General features: G+C 44.4%; 1 protein-coding gene across 1 annotated transcript; it reads left to right on the top strand.

Annotated features, from left to right (window-relative positions):
* Nucleotides 1-5,224: 5,224 nt before the first annotated feature.
* LOC128334185 (leukotriene B4 receptor 1-like) lies at nt 5,225-6,268 on the top strand. Its single transcript, XM_053270551.1, has one exon. It carries the CDS (start codon nt 5,261-5,263, stop codon nt 6,266-6,268), a length of 1,008 nt encoding a protein of 335 aa, XP_053126526.1. The 5' UTR covers nt 5,225-5,260.
* Nucleotides 6,269-13,431: the final 7,163 nt, after the last annotated feature.

A 13,431-nucleotide genomic window follows, 5' to 3' on the forward strand; every position in this document is an offset into this window, starting at 1 on the left:
AATAGTCCCACACTTTCTCTCCCACACCCTCCCTCACACATATATTCTTCTTGCACACTCACACAGGCAATGGACCTCAGTAGTGCTGTCCCTGAACTGTGTGAGTCCCACACAAGCAGCAAGCCCACACCCTGCTTGTGTAGCCAGCTTGCCGTGCACTATGTATAATCCTCTATTTTGAAGAAAATCTACAAGGAACTGTTTGAAGCTTCCCCAATGTTACTACGCCTTTCCGCCTTTATCTCTTTCTGCCCATTTCACACTGTGGAGGAGAAAGAGCTTTCTCCAAGTTATCCCTAATGGAAATTAAATTATGACCAACAATGCTGCTTCTGGGAATGGGAACTGAGAAGGATGTACTTTGGTGGTCCAGAAAAGTGGGGGAAAGAAGATATAAAATTTTAATTTATCTGAATAAAGCAAAATGGGGGCAATCGCCTCATTGGGCCCTATTTTTAAAAAATAACAAAACAATATGCAAATGTGCAAGCTCGGCCAAACTCTTCCTCAAGCAGCACATTAAAAAGAGAGATGGAGGAGGAGGACAGAATTCAGCTCTGATGTAAAGGAACTTCAGTCTGCATCTGGCATGCTGCCAGTGAAGGATGCATTGTCATTACAGCTAAATTTAGTATTTATTCATAACAGCTTATGAAACTTGAAAAAGAGGATCCCATTTGTGGAATCCCCTATACTTTGCAAGTGAAACCAACAGGATATCCATGTCTTTGAATAATAAAATCTTAACATACTGTTGTGTTAATAGTTTTTGAAAAGGACGATATCTTTATCTAGCTCCCCCCCCCCCAAACTTAGGGGGGGATTACATTTACACAGGAGAAGAAAGTGGGGAGGGGGCTCAGATGAACATTCTGCCCCGGCCTCTCAAAGTCTTAAAAGTGTGTGGGGGGGGGGCGGGGGGGGAGACTGCATTGAGTGACTGTGCAAGAAGATGCCATCATGCCTCTGTGTCCAACAGACGGTGGGTGAAAGGCTATGGACATGTATGCAAGAGAGAAAAACACAGGAATATTGCGTTACTTCCTCAGCCCAGTTCCCTAAATGATGAGAAATCCAGGGACAGCACTACTTGACATCTGTTGCCTTCGGATGAGGGAACCAGAGACTTGTCTTTGTGATATATTATTTGTGATTTGTTTACAAAATATCCAAGCAGAGCGTAGGGGAGACAAATGCACTCCTATAAGCAGGCAACAAAAAGATTAATGCTACATCGGTTCACAAAGAGTGATTTGTGGAGCCTCCTGACCTCTGCCATCCAAGGCTGTGCCCCAATTTCCAGCACCTCCAGGTAGAAATTCCCAGCTCTCTCTTGTTTTTCTCTGTCTCATTCTCTCCAAATTCAAAAGTGCAGGAGTGGTTCCAAACAGCTTCTCTGCCCTCTGTACAAGCGGGAGAGCATCACTTTCCCAATCTCTGGTAGATATTGCCTTCCACAAGTTAATGAGAGATTTCCAGACATCAGAAAACATCTTTTGTTATTAGCTTCTATGCAGAGGCGTATCTAGGGAAAATAGCGCCTAGGGCAAGCACTGAAATTACGCCCCCCTGTCCAAGCATCTGACACCCATCTTTTAGATAACTTTACCATAATATCAGCTCAAAAATACAAGTCAAGCTCGTTAATCTTTTAATCTTTCAAAAACTATTTAGCAGTGGACTTAGCCAGACCAAAAAATGCTGGAAAACTACAAATTTCAGTATGCTGGGGCTCATGAAATACCCAAATACTATGTGCAGGTGTACTTGGAAAACTAAACAGAAGTGCCTGTCTAATTCTCTGCTATGCATTGTAGCATCACCATTACATAGGTTTTAAAAATCAATGGAGAATTTGACTTTTCCCAGATAATCTGAAAATAATTAAAGGATATGCAGAGTAAACTGTGTCACTGCTTGGAATATATTCTAGTATTTCAGAAAGACAGTTAAAATTAGAGAAAGAGAGCAAGAAACTCCCACTGGGCCTTAATATTAAGGATTTCACACTGATTCAAAGACAAACTCACCATTAATAGCCATATTAGCAAGACATCACATTTAACTCACTTATCACAAGAAGCAAAGTAAGAGCAAATGAATACAATCCTAGGTCATAAGCGTCAGCTCATTATTCACAAGCCCTGATTCTCTGTACATCGTGCCAATCTGAATATGTGTACAGTGTCTTATATTATATTATTTTTTTTATTTTTTTACCTGTAGTCCCTTTGGGGGGCTTCCTAAAGGCTGTGGGGGGTGGTTGCAAAGGTTCCCCCTCCCACCACTGGCCTCTAGGGCCTCGCAGGTACCATGTGAGCATGTGCAGTGGCCATTTTAAAAAATAATCTTTTTTTTTTAATGGCCACTGAAAACAAAATGGCCACCGCGCATGCTCAAATGGCCTCTGCAATGCCTGGCATGACCTAGGGCCTCACAGAGGCCATTTGAGCATGCATGGTGGCCATTTTGTTTTCAGCCGCCATTTTTAATTTTTTTTAATTTTACAAAATGGCCCCCCCCTTCAAGTGGTGCCCAGGGCACATGCCCTGCCTGCCCTACCCTAGATACGCTCCTGCTTCTATTGAAGGAATGTCAGATTATATTGGCCAACTGGACTATTAGCAAGCCACCAGCATTATGACATCCGGTCTCCCAATATTCATAATAAACAATAAAAAAATGTTAAGGGAAGAACTAATCAGCCTACTTTTCTTTCACTATCATTTTAATTGATAATTCATGAGTTGGCCCACTTCTAGAGCACTAGAACCAGAGGTCACCCCATGAAACTGAAGGTTGGGAAATTTAGGACCGACGAGAGGAAATACTTTTTCACACAGCGCATAATTAATCTATAACATTCCTTGCTATGGGATGTGGTAATGGCCACCAGCTTGGATGGCTTTAAAAGGGGCTTAGACAGATTCATGGAGGGCAGGTCTATCAATGGACACTAGTCTGGTGGCTGTGGGCCATCTCCAGCCTCAGAGGCAAGATGCCTCTCAATACCAGTTGCAGGGGAGCAACAGCAGGAGAGAGGGCATACACATACCTCTTGCCTGTGGGCTCCCCAGAGGCATCTGGTAGGCTGTTCTTATGAGAAGAAGAAGAAGAAGAAGAAGAAGAAGAAGAAGAAGAAGAAGAAGAAGAAGAAGAAGAAGAAGAAGAAGAAGAAGAAGAAGAAGAAGAAGAAAAGCCCCCAATTTCAAAGGTGCCTCCTTGCCCAGTTAAGCAGGGAACAGGTTTTGTGGTGGAGCATGAAAAAAACTCTGCCATTTTTGTGGCAACTACACTGGCATCAAAGCAGGGACAGCCAAATGTGCTGTGCCACCTGAGGTGGACTGCAAAATGCTGCCTTGCCTCATGCCCTTAGTGGGGGTCAGGCCCCTTTCAGAAGCAACCCTTACAAGTTTTGAAAGTATGTGAAGAGCTGGGAGGCAGGACAGCTGCAGGCAGCTTCACTTCTCTCCTTGTGCTTCTCGCAAGCTTTGCAAGGAGGAGAGGCACTTCTTGCAAAATTTGCAAGGGTCAGATCAGTCTGAAAGAGCTGCTCTAAGAGCGACAATGGGGCCATTTTGCCACCCTGCTGGCACCCTAATAATCTGCCACCTGAAGCAACTGCCTCACTTCGCCTCACGAAAAAGCCACCCTGGACAGAAAATATTTGTATATAAACTGTGTGTGTGTGTGTGTGTGTGTGTGTGTGTGTGTGTGTGTGTGTGATTCTATTATTGTGCATAAGAACATAAGAACAGCTCGGCTGGATCAGGCCCAAGGAGGCCCATCTAGTGCAGCATCCTGTTTCGCACAGTGGCCCACCAGATGCCACTGGAAACCACAGGCAGGAGTTGAGGGCATACCCTCTCTCCTGCCATTACTCCCCTGCAACTGGTACTCAGAGGCATCCTGCCTTTGAGGCTGGAGGTGGCCTATAGCCCTCAGACTAGTAGCCATTGAGAGACCACTCCTCCATGAAGTTATCCAAACCTGCCTACAAGGTACCAAAACCAAGACTAATATGAGAGAGAGTCATAAGATTTCCCCTGCTAACTGAGCCAAGTGAAACTTTTTTAATGTGGTGATTCTCTTTATTTAGCAGGGGGAGAGCAACTGGCCCTATCCACCCCCAGCACAGCATCCCTCCAGTGGCTGATGTCTTACATTTCTTCTTTAGATTGTGAGCCCTTTGGGGACAGGGAGCCATTTTATTTGCTTGGTGGTTTCTTTATATCTATGTAAACTGCTTTGAGACCTTCTGTTGAAAAGCTGTATATAAATATTCATCATATTCATAAGATCTCCTGACAGTTTTAAAAACTCAAAATCGGCTTCAGGGCGCTTTTCAGATTAGACCCTACCAGAGTGTCACAACATATCTGCTAAGTGTGCTTCTGTGCTTCCTGTGTTGTGGCACCGCAGTCCCTGTGCTGACAGCAGGGTGCCGTTCACATATCAGATGCCTTGTTTTGGGTTCTATTGCTGTGATTTAATGCTATAATGTTGTATGTCCATTGCAAAAAAGTAGCTGTATTTTCCCATTGTAGGGAAATTTTCCCGTGGTAGATTCTGGGGATCGTTTCAATTCAATCCTACCAAGCTGAATGAAGCATTTTACCACGGTTGTAGCAGATAATCTGGAAAGCGTGCTGGAGAAAACTGGGTCATTTCCCCAATCAAGATACATCCCCTCTACTACACACACACACACACACACACACACACACACACACTCCTCTCTTGACCTCATTGGGGGGGAATACTCCCCCCCATGGTGTTAACAGCAGCTGGCGGGGGGATATACTCAGGAAAATTGCACAGTGAAAAATTAAACTCCACCCCACCACACTCCCAGCACCACTGCTGAAAATCCAAGTCCTCCCCGCCATATGCCTGCTTTTTAGTTTTTAGGTGTTGTTTTTAATCATAGATCATGGTCTTCTGCATCATGTCCTTTTGGCCCAAAGTCTCTGAGAGAATTAGAAGCAGAAGTCAATAAGTTCAAAATTTCACTTCTTTAGAAAACAATGTGTACATATGCATAGTCTTCTTAGTAGCAGAAAGTCTGAAACTCAGCAGAAAAAATAGGATGTGAAATCACTTCTCTAGGCACGGTTTGTAGAATCCGTCTCTTGTGGTCACAGTATCTTCCAGACTAGATGGAGAGTACTTAATGAGAGTCTCTGTCCACCTCTGCAGCAGTTGAGAAGTGTGTGCAGTTTTAATTGCTGGCAAAAGAAAGGGAGCAACTCCAATCAGAATGAGTCCCTCTGTGGAAAGTGAGGCTCATCTGCCTTGGAGCATCATCAGATATTTGGCCTGCACCATTCTGAGTTTGGCATTCATCATTGGGGTCCCTGGGAACACCTTTGTCATTTGGACCATTTGTGGCAGGATGAAGCAAAGGTCTCCAACCATCGTGATGATCCTCAATCTGGCCATTGCAGACCTCTTGGTTCTTGGGACTTTGCCCATCTGGATTTATTCCATCGCCAAGACCTGGGTCTTTGGCCTCATCACATGCAAAATCCTCACATTCCTCATTTATAGCAGCATGTATGCCAGTGTGTTCCTGATTGTGGCGCTGAGCATGGAACGATTCATGGCTGTCTTTTATCCCTTTGCTATTCAACGGTGGAAGAAGAAGAAGGCCACCTCCTTGGGACTGCTCCTCATCTGGCTTCTCTCCATTGCTTTCGGAGCAGGCGGCATTCCATTTAAGGGAGTCGACGACGAAGATGGCATAGAGTGTATGGTTGTCAGCTATTATTCTAACACCCAATTGATTGCCTGTCTCTTACTGGAGACTCTTGTCGGCTTTGTGGTCCCCTTTGCCATCATCTCCATCTGCTACGTGTGCGTTGGTAGAAGAATCAGCAAAATGACTTGCCCATCAAAGCGGCGCTCTGCAATGCTGATAACCGCTGTGGTGGTGGCATTTGCTCTGTGCTGGCTTCCCCATCACACCATCAACCTGATCAGCATTGCTGCAGCTCTGACAGAGGACTCCCATCCAGAGGGCTCCAAAGCACTGGAGAATATTTCAGAAGTGGGGTCCTACATTGCAGGCTCAATCGCATTGATTAGCAGCTGCATCAACCCTCTCCTGTATGCCTTTGCAGCCCGGAATTTCCAAAGCAGTGTGCGATTTGAAAGGTTGTCTAAACTCTTTGAGCTAATGATTCCTTCGGTGAGAGAGGGAGGCACAAAAGAAGCATCTTCAACACCGGGACAAGATGAGACGTTGACAAGCTCAGCAATTATCTAATGGGAGAGATGGGAAGAAAGTGAGGTATGTCTCCAGTCTTGGCCTATTGCCATTACACATTTTGCCTTCTATACTTATATTATTGGCCAACATGACAGGTAGTCCTTTGTCAACATTAGGGACTCTCTGTGGCTGCAGTGCAACTTGCATAATCAACTTGTGGAATTCTCTGCCACAAGATGTGGTGACAGCCCACAACCTGGTTGGCTTTAAGGGGGATTTGAATAACTTCATGGTAGGAGTGTGTGTTTCGTTTTGGATACAAAACGTTTTGTGCCCAAAACAGGCCATTTCGGCTGTTTTGTAGCCAAAACAAAACACCCAGTGCTCAAAACAGAAAATTTTGTAGTCAAAATAAAACATCTCTGTTTCGAATACAAAACATTTTGTTGTTTCGGCTGTTTTAGATCTTCATCTTGCAACAGCAAAAAGTCTTTCTCCTTCAGTCTCCATTTTGAGTTTTGACATCTGTTTGAATTTCCAGCCCTTCCAGCCTGCAGATTGGCCAGTGAAAGCATGGGCTGATCTGCTGGCAAATTCTTCCTTATTCCTTTTAAGGAAATTTAAGGGTAAAATTTCCCCTCATTGGCCAGTGGGGCAGTGTGCACACTGCGTGGGGCAGTGTTATTTCATTGTTGTTGTTTCACACTGTTGTGTGTAGATCAATTGCATTTCTGGGGAAATGTGGATGTTCATGACCTTTGGAAATCTGCCTGGTTCCTTGCAAAGCTCTGCTGTTGTTGATGTGCAATGATGATGTTATTTGGGGTGGATTCAGGGTAAAAAGGGGGCTTTGGGGGCAGAAGAGTGGGACAGGTGGTAGTGCCACCAAAAATCAGCCCTTTGCCCAATTCTTCTGAAATTGGGTGGTAGCTTCCACCCATTAGGCATTACCACCCCCACCCCCTAGTTTTGCCCCCGGGGCCATTTTTTAAAATCCAGAATGTTTCAGATTCGGATTTTGCAATTTCAAACAAAGAACAAAATTGGGGTGTTTCAAATTGGCTGATTTAGAACAAAGAACAAAATGGGGGTGTTTCGGATTCGGGCCAAAAAAAAAAACCAGGGGGAAAAAACGCACAACCCTACTTCATGGAGGAGAGGTCTATGAACGGCTAGTAGTCTGAGGTCGACCTCCAGCCTCAGAGGATGGATTCCTCTGATTACCAGGCAGAGGAGTAACAGCAGGAGAAAGGGCATGGCCTCAACTCCTGCCTGTAGGCTTCCAGAAGCATCTGGTGGACCACTGTGTCAAACAGGATGCTGGACTAGATGGGCCTTGGGCCTGATCCAGCAGGGCTCTTCTTATGTTCTTATGCAGAAGGCTCCAAGTTCCCTCCCTGGCATCTCCAAGGTAGGGTTGAGAGAGACTCCTGCCTGCAACCTTGGAGAAGCCGGGAGCAAGTGCTGAGACCTGTTCTTAAGCATCTTCAGTCTTTCTCCAGATATATCTTTCTCCAGATATAAAAGAAAACTTCTTTTTCATCCATTCTGCAGGTTTGATCTCAGATCATTGCAATACAGAAAACAGCATCATATCACAAATGTGACGGCAGCTGCATATCAGTATTCACATTAGAGCATCACTCTGGGAACATCAACTCAACCCCAAAGGGCTGATCAGCAAAACAATCATATTTCCATCTGTGTTGTTCCTTTGATTGTTTGTTCAGCAGAGTCTACTACTTTCCAGTGACCCTGTTAGCACGCACATGTAGAACTTTGTTTATTTAAGTGCCTCCTTGGGTTGTTTACCAACAAACAAAGTGAAAGGAAAACTGTTAAACTGTCTTTTGCTTTCTCCTGACTCCTGACAATGGGGAACAGATGAGAAAGCTCTGTTTTCAGGACTGCAAGCCTATGCTAGCCAGTTATACGTGTGTAAGCCCTACTAAATGTAAGTGGAACTATTTATATATGAGTAAACATGCTCATGATGGCATTGTACAAGTGCCCAGATTTTAGCCACACCCCCTACTGCAGGAACAATCTCTGCTTCCCTAAGGATACGTCTTTATGTACATAATTTTGTACATTATGTACGTTACACACAGTGATCACTACATTATGTACAAAATTATGTACAGTGAGTGCTCACTGAATAAGCAGGCTTACTGTGATTTGGTCACAATATATTATTATTATCTTTAATCTAAACCGCTTTGAGAACATTTGTGGAGATGCAGAACCAAAATATTCATAATTGTCTATATGCAATCTTCCGCCTTGGATCTAGTTGTGGAGGAAACCAATCCTCCACCACTTTGCTGTAGAAGCCATCTGTGAACAATACAGATTGGCAGAGAAACTGGGAAACTGCATGAACCCTCTTCCCTCCCTCTCACTGCTTTTCAACATTAAAAAAAACACATACTTTTGCTCTCTCTCTCTTTTTTTTTTAAAGTGGAGAGAAAACTTAGCAAGAGTTTAATGTGGTGTTAAGTCTTCTATGGTCTTCAGACCCCAAGGACAGGGGGATCTACTTTTGTTTCTAATGTAGGTCGCACTCTTGGAATCTCCCATCCAGCCCCTTCAAACATATAAGAAGATTTTTCCACTGATGAACCTCTCTAACTGAAGCAAAGGAACAAAACCTCATATTGAAGTCCTTATATCTTGTGTTAGTGGCATCATTGCAAGTTTCAAGGCAACCACAGATGAAGCTTTTTCATCGAAATATGTTCAGGGGCCTTTGTGATAATTTGGTTTATATTAGAACGTGTCCAATGGTGTTTGACTGCATTTTGATATAAATGTCTATGATTGTTTTTTGGAGTAACATAAAATTTAAATGAAGTTTGCTTCTTTGCCTTGGTGGTCTCTGCAGGTTTGTTGTGGGTAACAGAGAGTTCAGTTCACTTTTTGGCTCCTGTCATTAGATAAACATTGAATCAGAGATCATTCATGTTGGAAGGGACTTTAAAGGTCTTCTAATTCAACCTGTTGCTCAGTGTACTAAAGTGCCACAGATGGGTATTCAGCCTCTGTTTGAAAGTCTTTAGAGCAGGGATTCCCAACCTGTGGTCCTCCAGACATTGCTGAGCTACAACTCCCATCAACCCCAGCTACAGTTCATTGTGGCAGGGGATGATGGGAATTCAGCAGCATCTGCAGGACCACTGGTTGGGAGCCTCCACTCTGCTATGGAGCCCACCACTGCATCAAGCAGACTGTTCTAGGTTGCCAGGATACAACGTTGACTCTTTAATTGAGCACAGCTGAAAATGAAGAGAATTTGCAAGTGTTCGGATTACAGCTACAGGTTCAGGGGAAAATATCCTGTAAAGAATACATCCCCAGGATGCAATAAAATATCAGCACATTGTTAAGAGTGTGTGCCTACCTGCTTACCTGTGTGTGTTCCTGTTAGGTGCCGATCAGCAGAAGTTATCTGATCACCTGGGTGCTTTCCAGACAGCAGTTTAAAATTGCTTAGCTATGTATAGGCTTGATGTGCGTTCGTACGATCTGGGTTTTGACACTGGCTTGCACAGGGAAACTGCAAGGTGCCGTTTGCACAGCCACAGCCTCAATTCGGATCTTATCTTGGTGGGATTTTACACCACTTCCTCCTGCACAGTCTGGAAAGCACCCCGGAGATTCTATCAAAGCAATGCAAATCATGTCAAATGTGAAAAAGCACATGATAGGAGTGGCTAATTCCCTGCACTGCAGTAAAGCTGCAATCCCTAGCACAGCCACTTCAGGGAAAGACCCATTCAAATCAGTACCTAACGTCCAGATTAAGTTATTAATCCAAGTAACTCCTGAGTAGTGCTATTGAGAAACTCAGACGGCAAAAGCTGGACGTACAAGGCTTTGGCCTCTGAATGAAGCAAATGTCAGTAGGATGTCATCATTTAAAAAGTAACTGAGAAAGAAAGATCTTTTCCTTTTAGGAAGTATGAGCTTGTGTAAGGACAGCTTCATTCGTTAAGATTTCATCACTCTTCTGCTAAAATGTCTAGTATAGTTGCACACAGGATATGTTTCTATTCCTTAGAATCAAAAACAGGAAAAAGAGGGCTAACAAGCATGAGAAAAATCCACCAAGAAATTCTCACACACTATTCTCATTCTCAACCTGCCTAGAGAGCAGTGCACAAGAAGAGACCGATTGTTGTTATTAATCAACAATCCACCCAAACAAGAAGTGATCAGCCGGAGTCACAAAAATAAATATTTTCAGGAAGTTGCACCCAGTGTAACACGTGGAGCTTTTTCTGTTCTCCCCACAATCACACAGCCTCCTATATGCTCATCCAAGGCATAATTGTTCCTGCCAGGTGTCGTTTTTAGAATGACCTTTCCTCCCAAGGTCTAACCTTGAAGCCAGATATTTTTGTGCCTGGGTGAAAATGCATTGATCCTGATCGCCACCTTGTTCTAGCCCTGAGACAACATGGATTGGATTCCAAGTTCCAGCCACCTTAGTTAGGGCCTATTATCCATGGGTTATTGCCATATGAAGCCATAAAGAATGGCCCACCCATTTTCCAGGTCGTTGCAGACCTAAGGAGTCCTCTGTTTGTTACTCATTAATGTGTGAGAGGCCTTTCTCGAAAAACCCTCTTGCTAGGCTTGCTAAGAGTGTAGGGTTTCTAGGACCATCAAATAACATTAAATTTTTGCCCATGTAACTAAATATCTGTAAATAGTGATGCTTCATATTTGAAAAGGAAAGGGGTGTGAGGGGATAGTTACAAATATGAATATTTGTTGTAGCAGTAGTAACAGTATCAGTATCTGTAGTAGTGGTGGTGGTGGTGGTAGTAGTAGTAGTAACTTCTCCGGGTCGGGAGGAAAAGAATGAGTTATCTCTTCCTTCCAGGGAAATCTCCCATTAAGGAAGCATCTGGGAATGTTAGCTCTTTTTGTTAAATTGTGTTTAAATAAGGAATGTTAGCTCTTTTGTTACTTGGACACTACTCAGCACCGAGCAGGAGTGCCTAGATGTTGTACAACTACGACTCCTATCATCCACATCATTGTGGCTGGGGATTATGGAAATTGTAGTCCAACATCATCTGGGGACCCAAGGCTGGGAACAGCTGCCCTAGGGCAAAACACTACTGCCAGGTTTTTAGCAACAGACTCAGTTATTCTGGGCTGGTGATTCTCTCCCCCTCTAAGGAATATAGGCAGCTGCCATATACTGAGTCAGACCGTTGGTCCATCTTGCTCAGTATTGTCTTCACAGACTGGCAGCAGCTTCTCCAAGGTTGCAGGTAGGAATTTCTTTCAGTCCTACCTTGGAGATGCTGCCAGGGAGGGAACTTGGAACCTTCTGCTCTTCCCAGAGCGGCTCCATCCCCTGAGGGGAATCTCTTCCAGTGCAAATACTTCTAGTCTCCCATTCAGATGCAACCAGGGCGGACCCTGCTTAGCTAAGGGGACACGTCATGCTTGCTACCACAAGACCAGCTCTCTTCCCTTATAGCTACCTAGCAGGGTAGATTAGTGTGGATAAAATAGGGGGGGGGAGAGCCATGTGTGCCACACTCAGCTCTTTGGAGAGTCTCCGAGTGAGAGAAATCAATCATCCAAACTCAGAGCAAAATACATCCCTTTCCCATTCCCACACAGCAACCTGTAGCAGCAGCAGTAGTAAAGAGAAATCTGCGGAGAGGACCTCCTAATCCAATTGTGGCTCATATTTGCTTTTAATGATAGCAAAGATTCCCATTGCAAGGCTGGTACTGCCACCTATTGGAGAGTGGTTCTGGGTTTCTGAGTTTTCCCATCACAAGGCTCTGTGTTATTTCTAAAGCAAAGTGTGCCGTCGAGTCGGTGTCTACTCCTGGTGACCATAGAGCCCTGTGGTTGTCTTTGGTAGAATACAGGAGGGGTTGACCATTGCCATCTCCCACGCAGTATGAGATGATGCCTTTCAGCATCTTCCTATATCACTGCTGCCCCATATACACATGTGAACAAATGTGAAAATGGGCCCTCCTTCTTCCTGAGGAGGGAAATTCCGGTTAATTTCCGGAGGATCTCAAAAGGATCCATTATCTGTTTGCTGTGCTTGAGTAAAACACAACGGCATGAGTGGTCGAGAACAACCTGTATGTAAATGGACTAATTTACAAAGACGTGCAAAGACGGTATCTGTTCCATTGGAAGGACCCAGTAAACCAATCAGTAACTTTAGTGGGTGCACCTCTTGAGTTCCTATTGCCCATTCAGTTCTTTTGTGATGGGGAACACAGGAAGCTGCCATATACTGAGTCAGACCATTGCTCCATCATGCTCAGTATTGTCTTCACAGACTGGCAGTGGCGTTCACAGGGCCCCATCTGGCTTTTCTTGCTGAGGTGATTAGTGTTAGTTTGTTTGAGGCAACTACAGAGGAGGGGAAGAAAAAAGGTCAATTTTCGGACAGAAAGAAAAGGTGAAATTAACTTGCAAGCTAACTCTGGCCTGCTTGCTTGCTTGGTGCCGTCAAATCGGTGTCATCTCCTAGCAACCACATAGATAGATTGTCTCCAGGATGATCTGTCTTCAGCTTGGCCTTTAAGGTCTCTCAGTGGTGCCTTCATTGCTGTCGTAATCGAGTCCATCCACCTTGCTGCTGGGCGTCCTCTTCTTCTCTTTCCTTCAACCTTCCCCAGCATTATGGACTTCCCAAGGGAGCTGGGTCATCGCATAATGTGTCCGAAGTAGGATAGTTTGAGCCTGGTCATGTGCCTTGAGTAGAAGTTCTGGATTGATTTGTTCTATGATCCATTTGTTTGTTTTCCTGGCTGTCAACGGTCTCCTCAAAAGTCTTCTCCAGCACCATAGTTCAAAAACGTTAATACTTTTTCTATCTAGCTTCTTCAGTGTCCAGCTTTTGCATCCTAGAGTGTCATGGGAAAAACCATGGTTCAAACAATTCTAATCTTTGTAGGTATAGACACATCACGGCATCTAAATTAGACATTCCCTAATATAGGGAAAGGTGGGAGGCTAATCCCCTTTCAATTCGCTTGGCAGCTGTTGAATCTGGAGGTGATCGTCTCACTGCCTACTAAGTGACCTGTCCCCAATATGCCGACAAACAGGGAGCCCACAATCCCATGAGACTCCTGAGCATGTTAAGAGTGGGAACTACAAGCCTGATCAGAAAAGCTTCTGGAAGCCTTCAGGATGGCAGTGCTGGCAACAGGACCTTCCCTGAC

This window comes from Hemicordylus capensis, chromosome 9 (genome assembly GCF_027244095.1).
Source record: "Hemicordylus capensis ecotype Gifberg chromosome 9, rHemCap1.1.pri, whole genome shotgun sequence".
NCBI classification, from domain to species: domain Eukaryota; kingdom Metazoa; phylum Chordata; class Lepidosauria; order Squamata; family Cordylidae; genus Hemicordylus; species Hemicordylus capensis.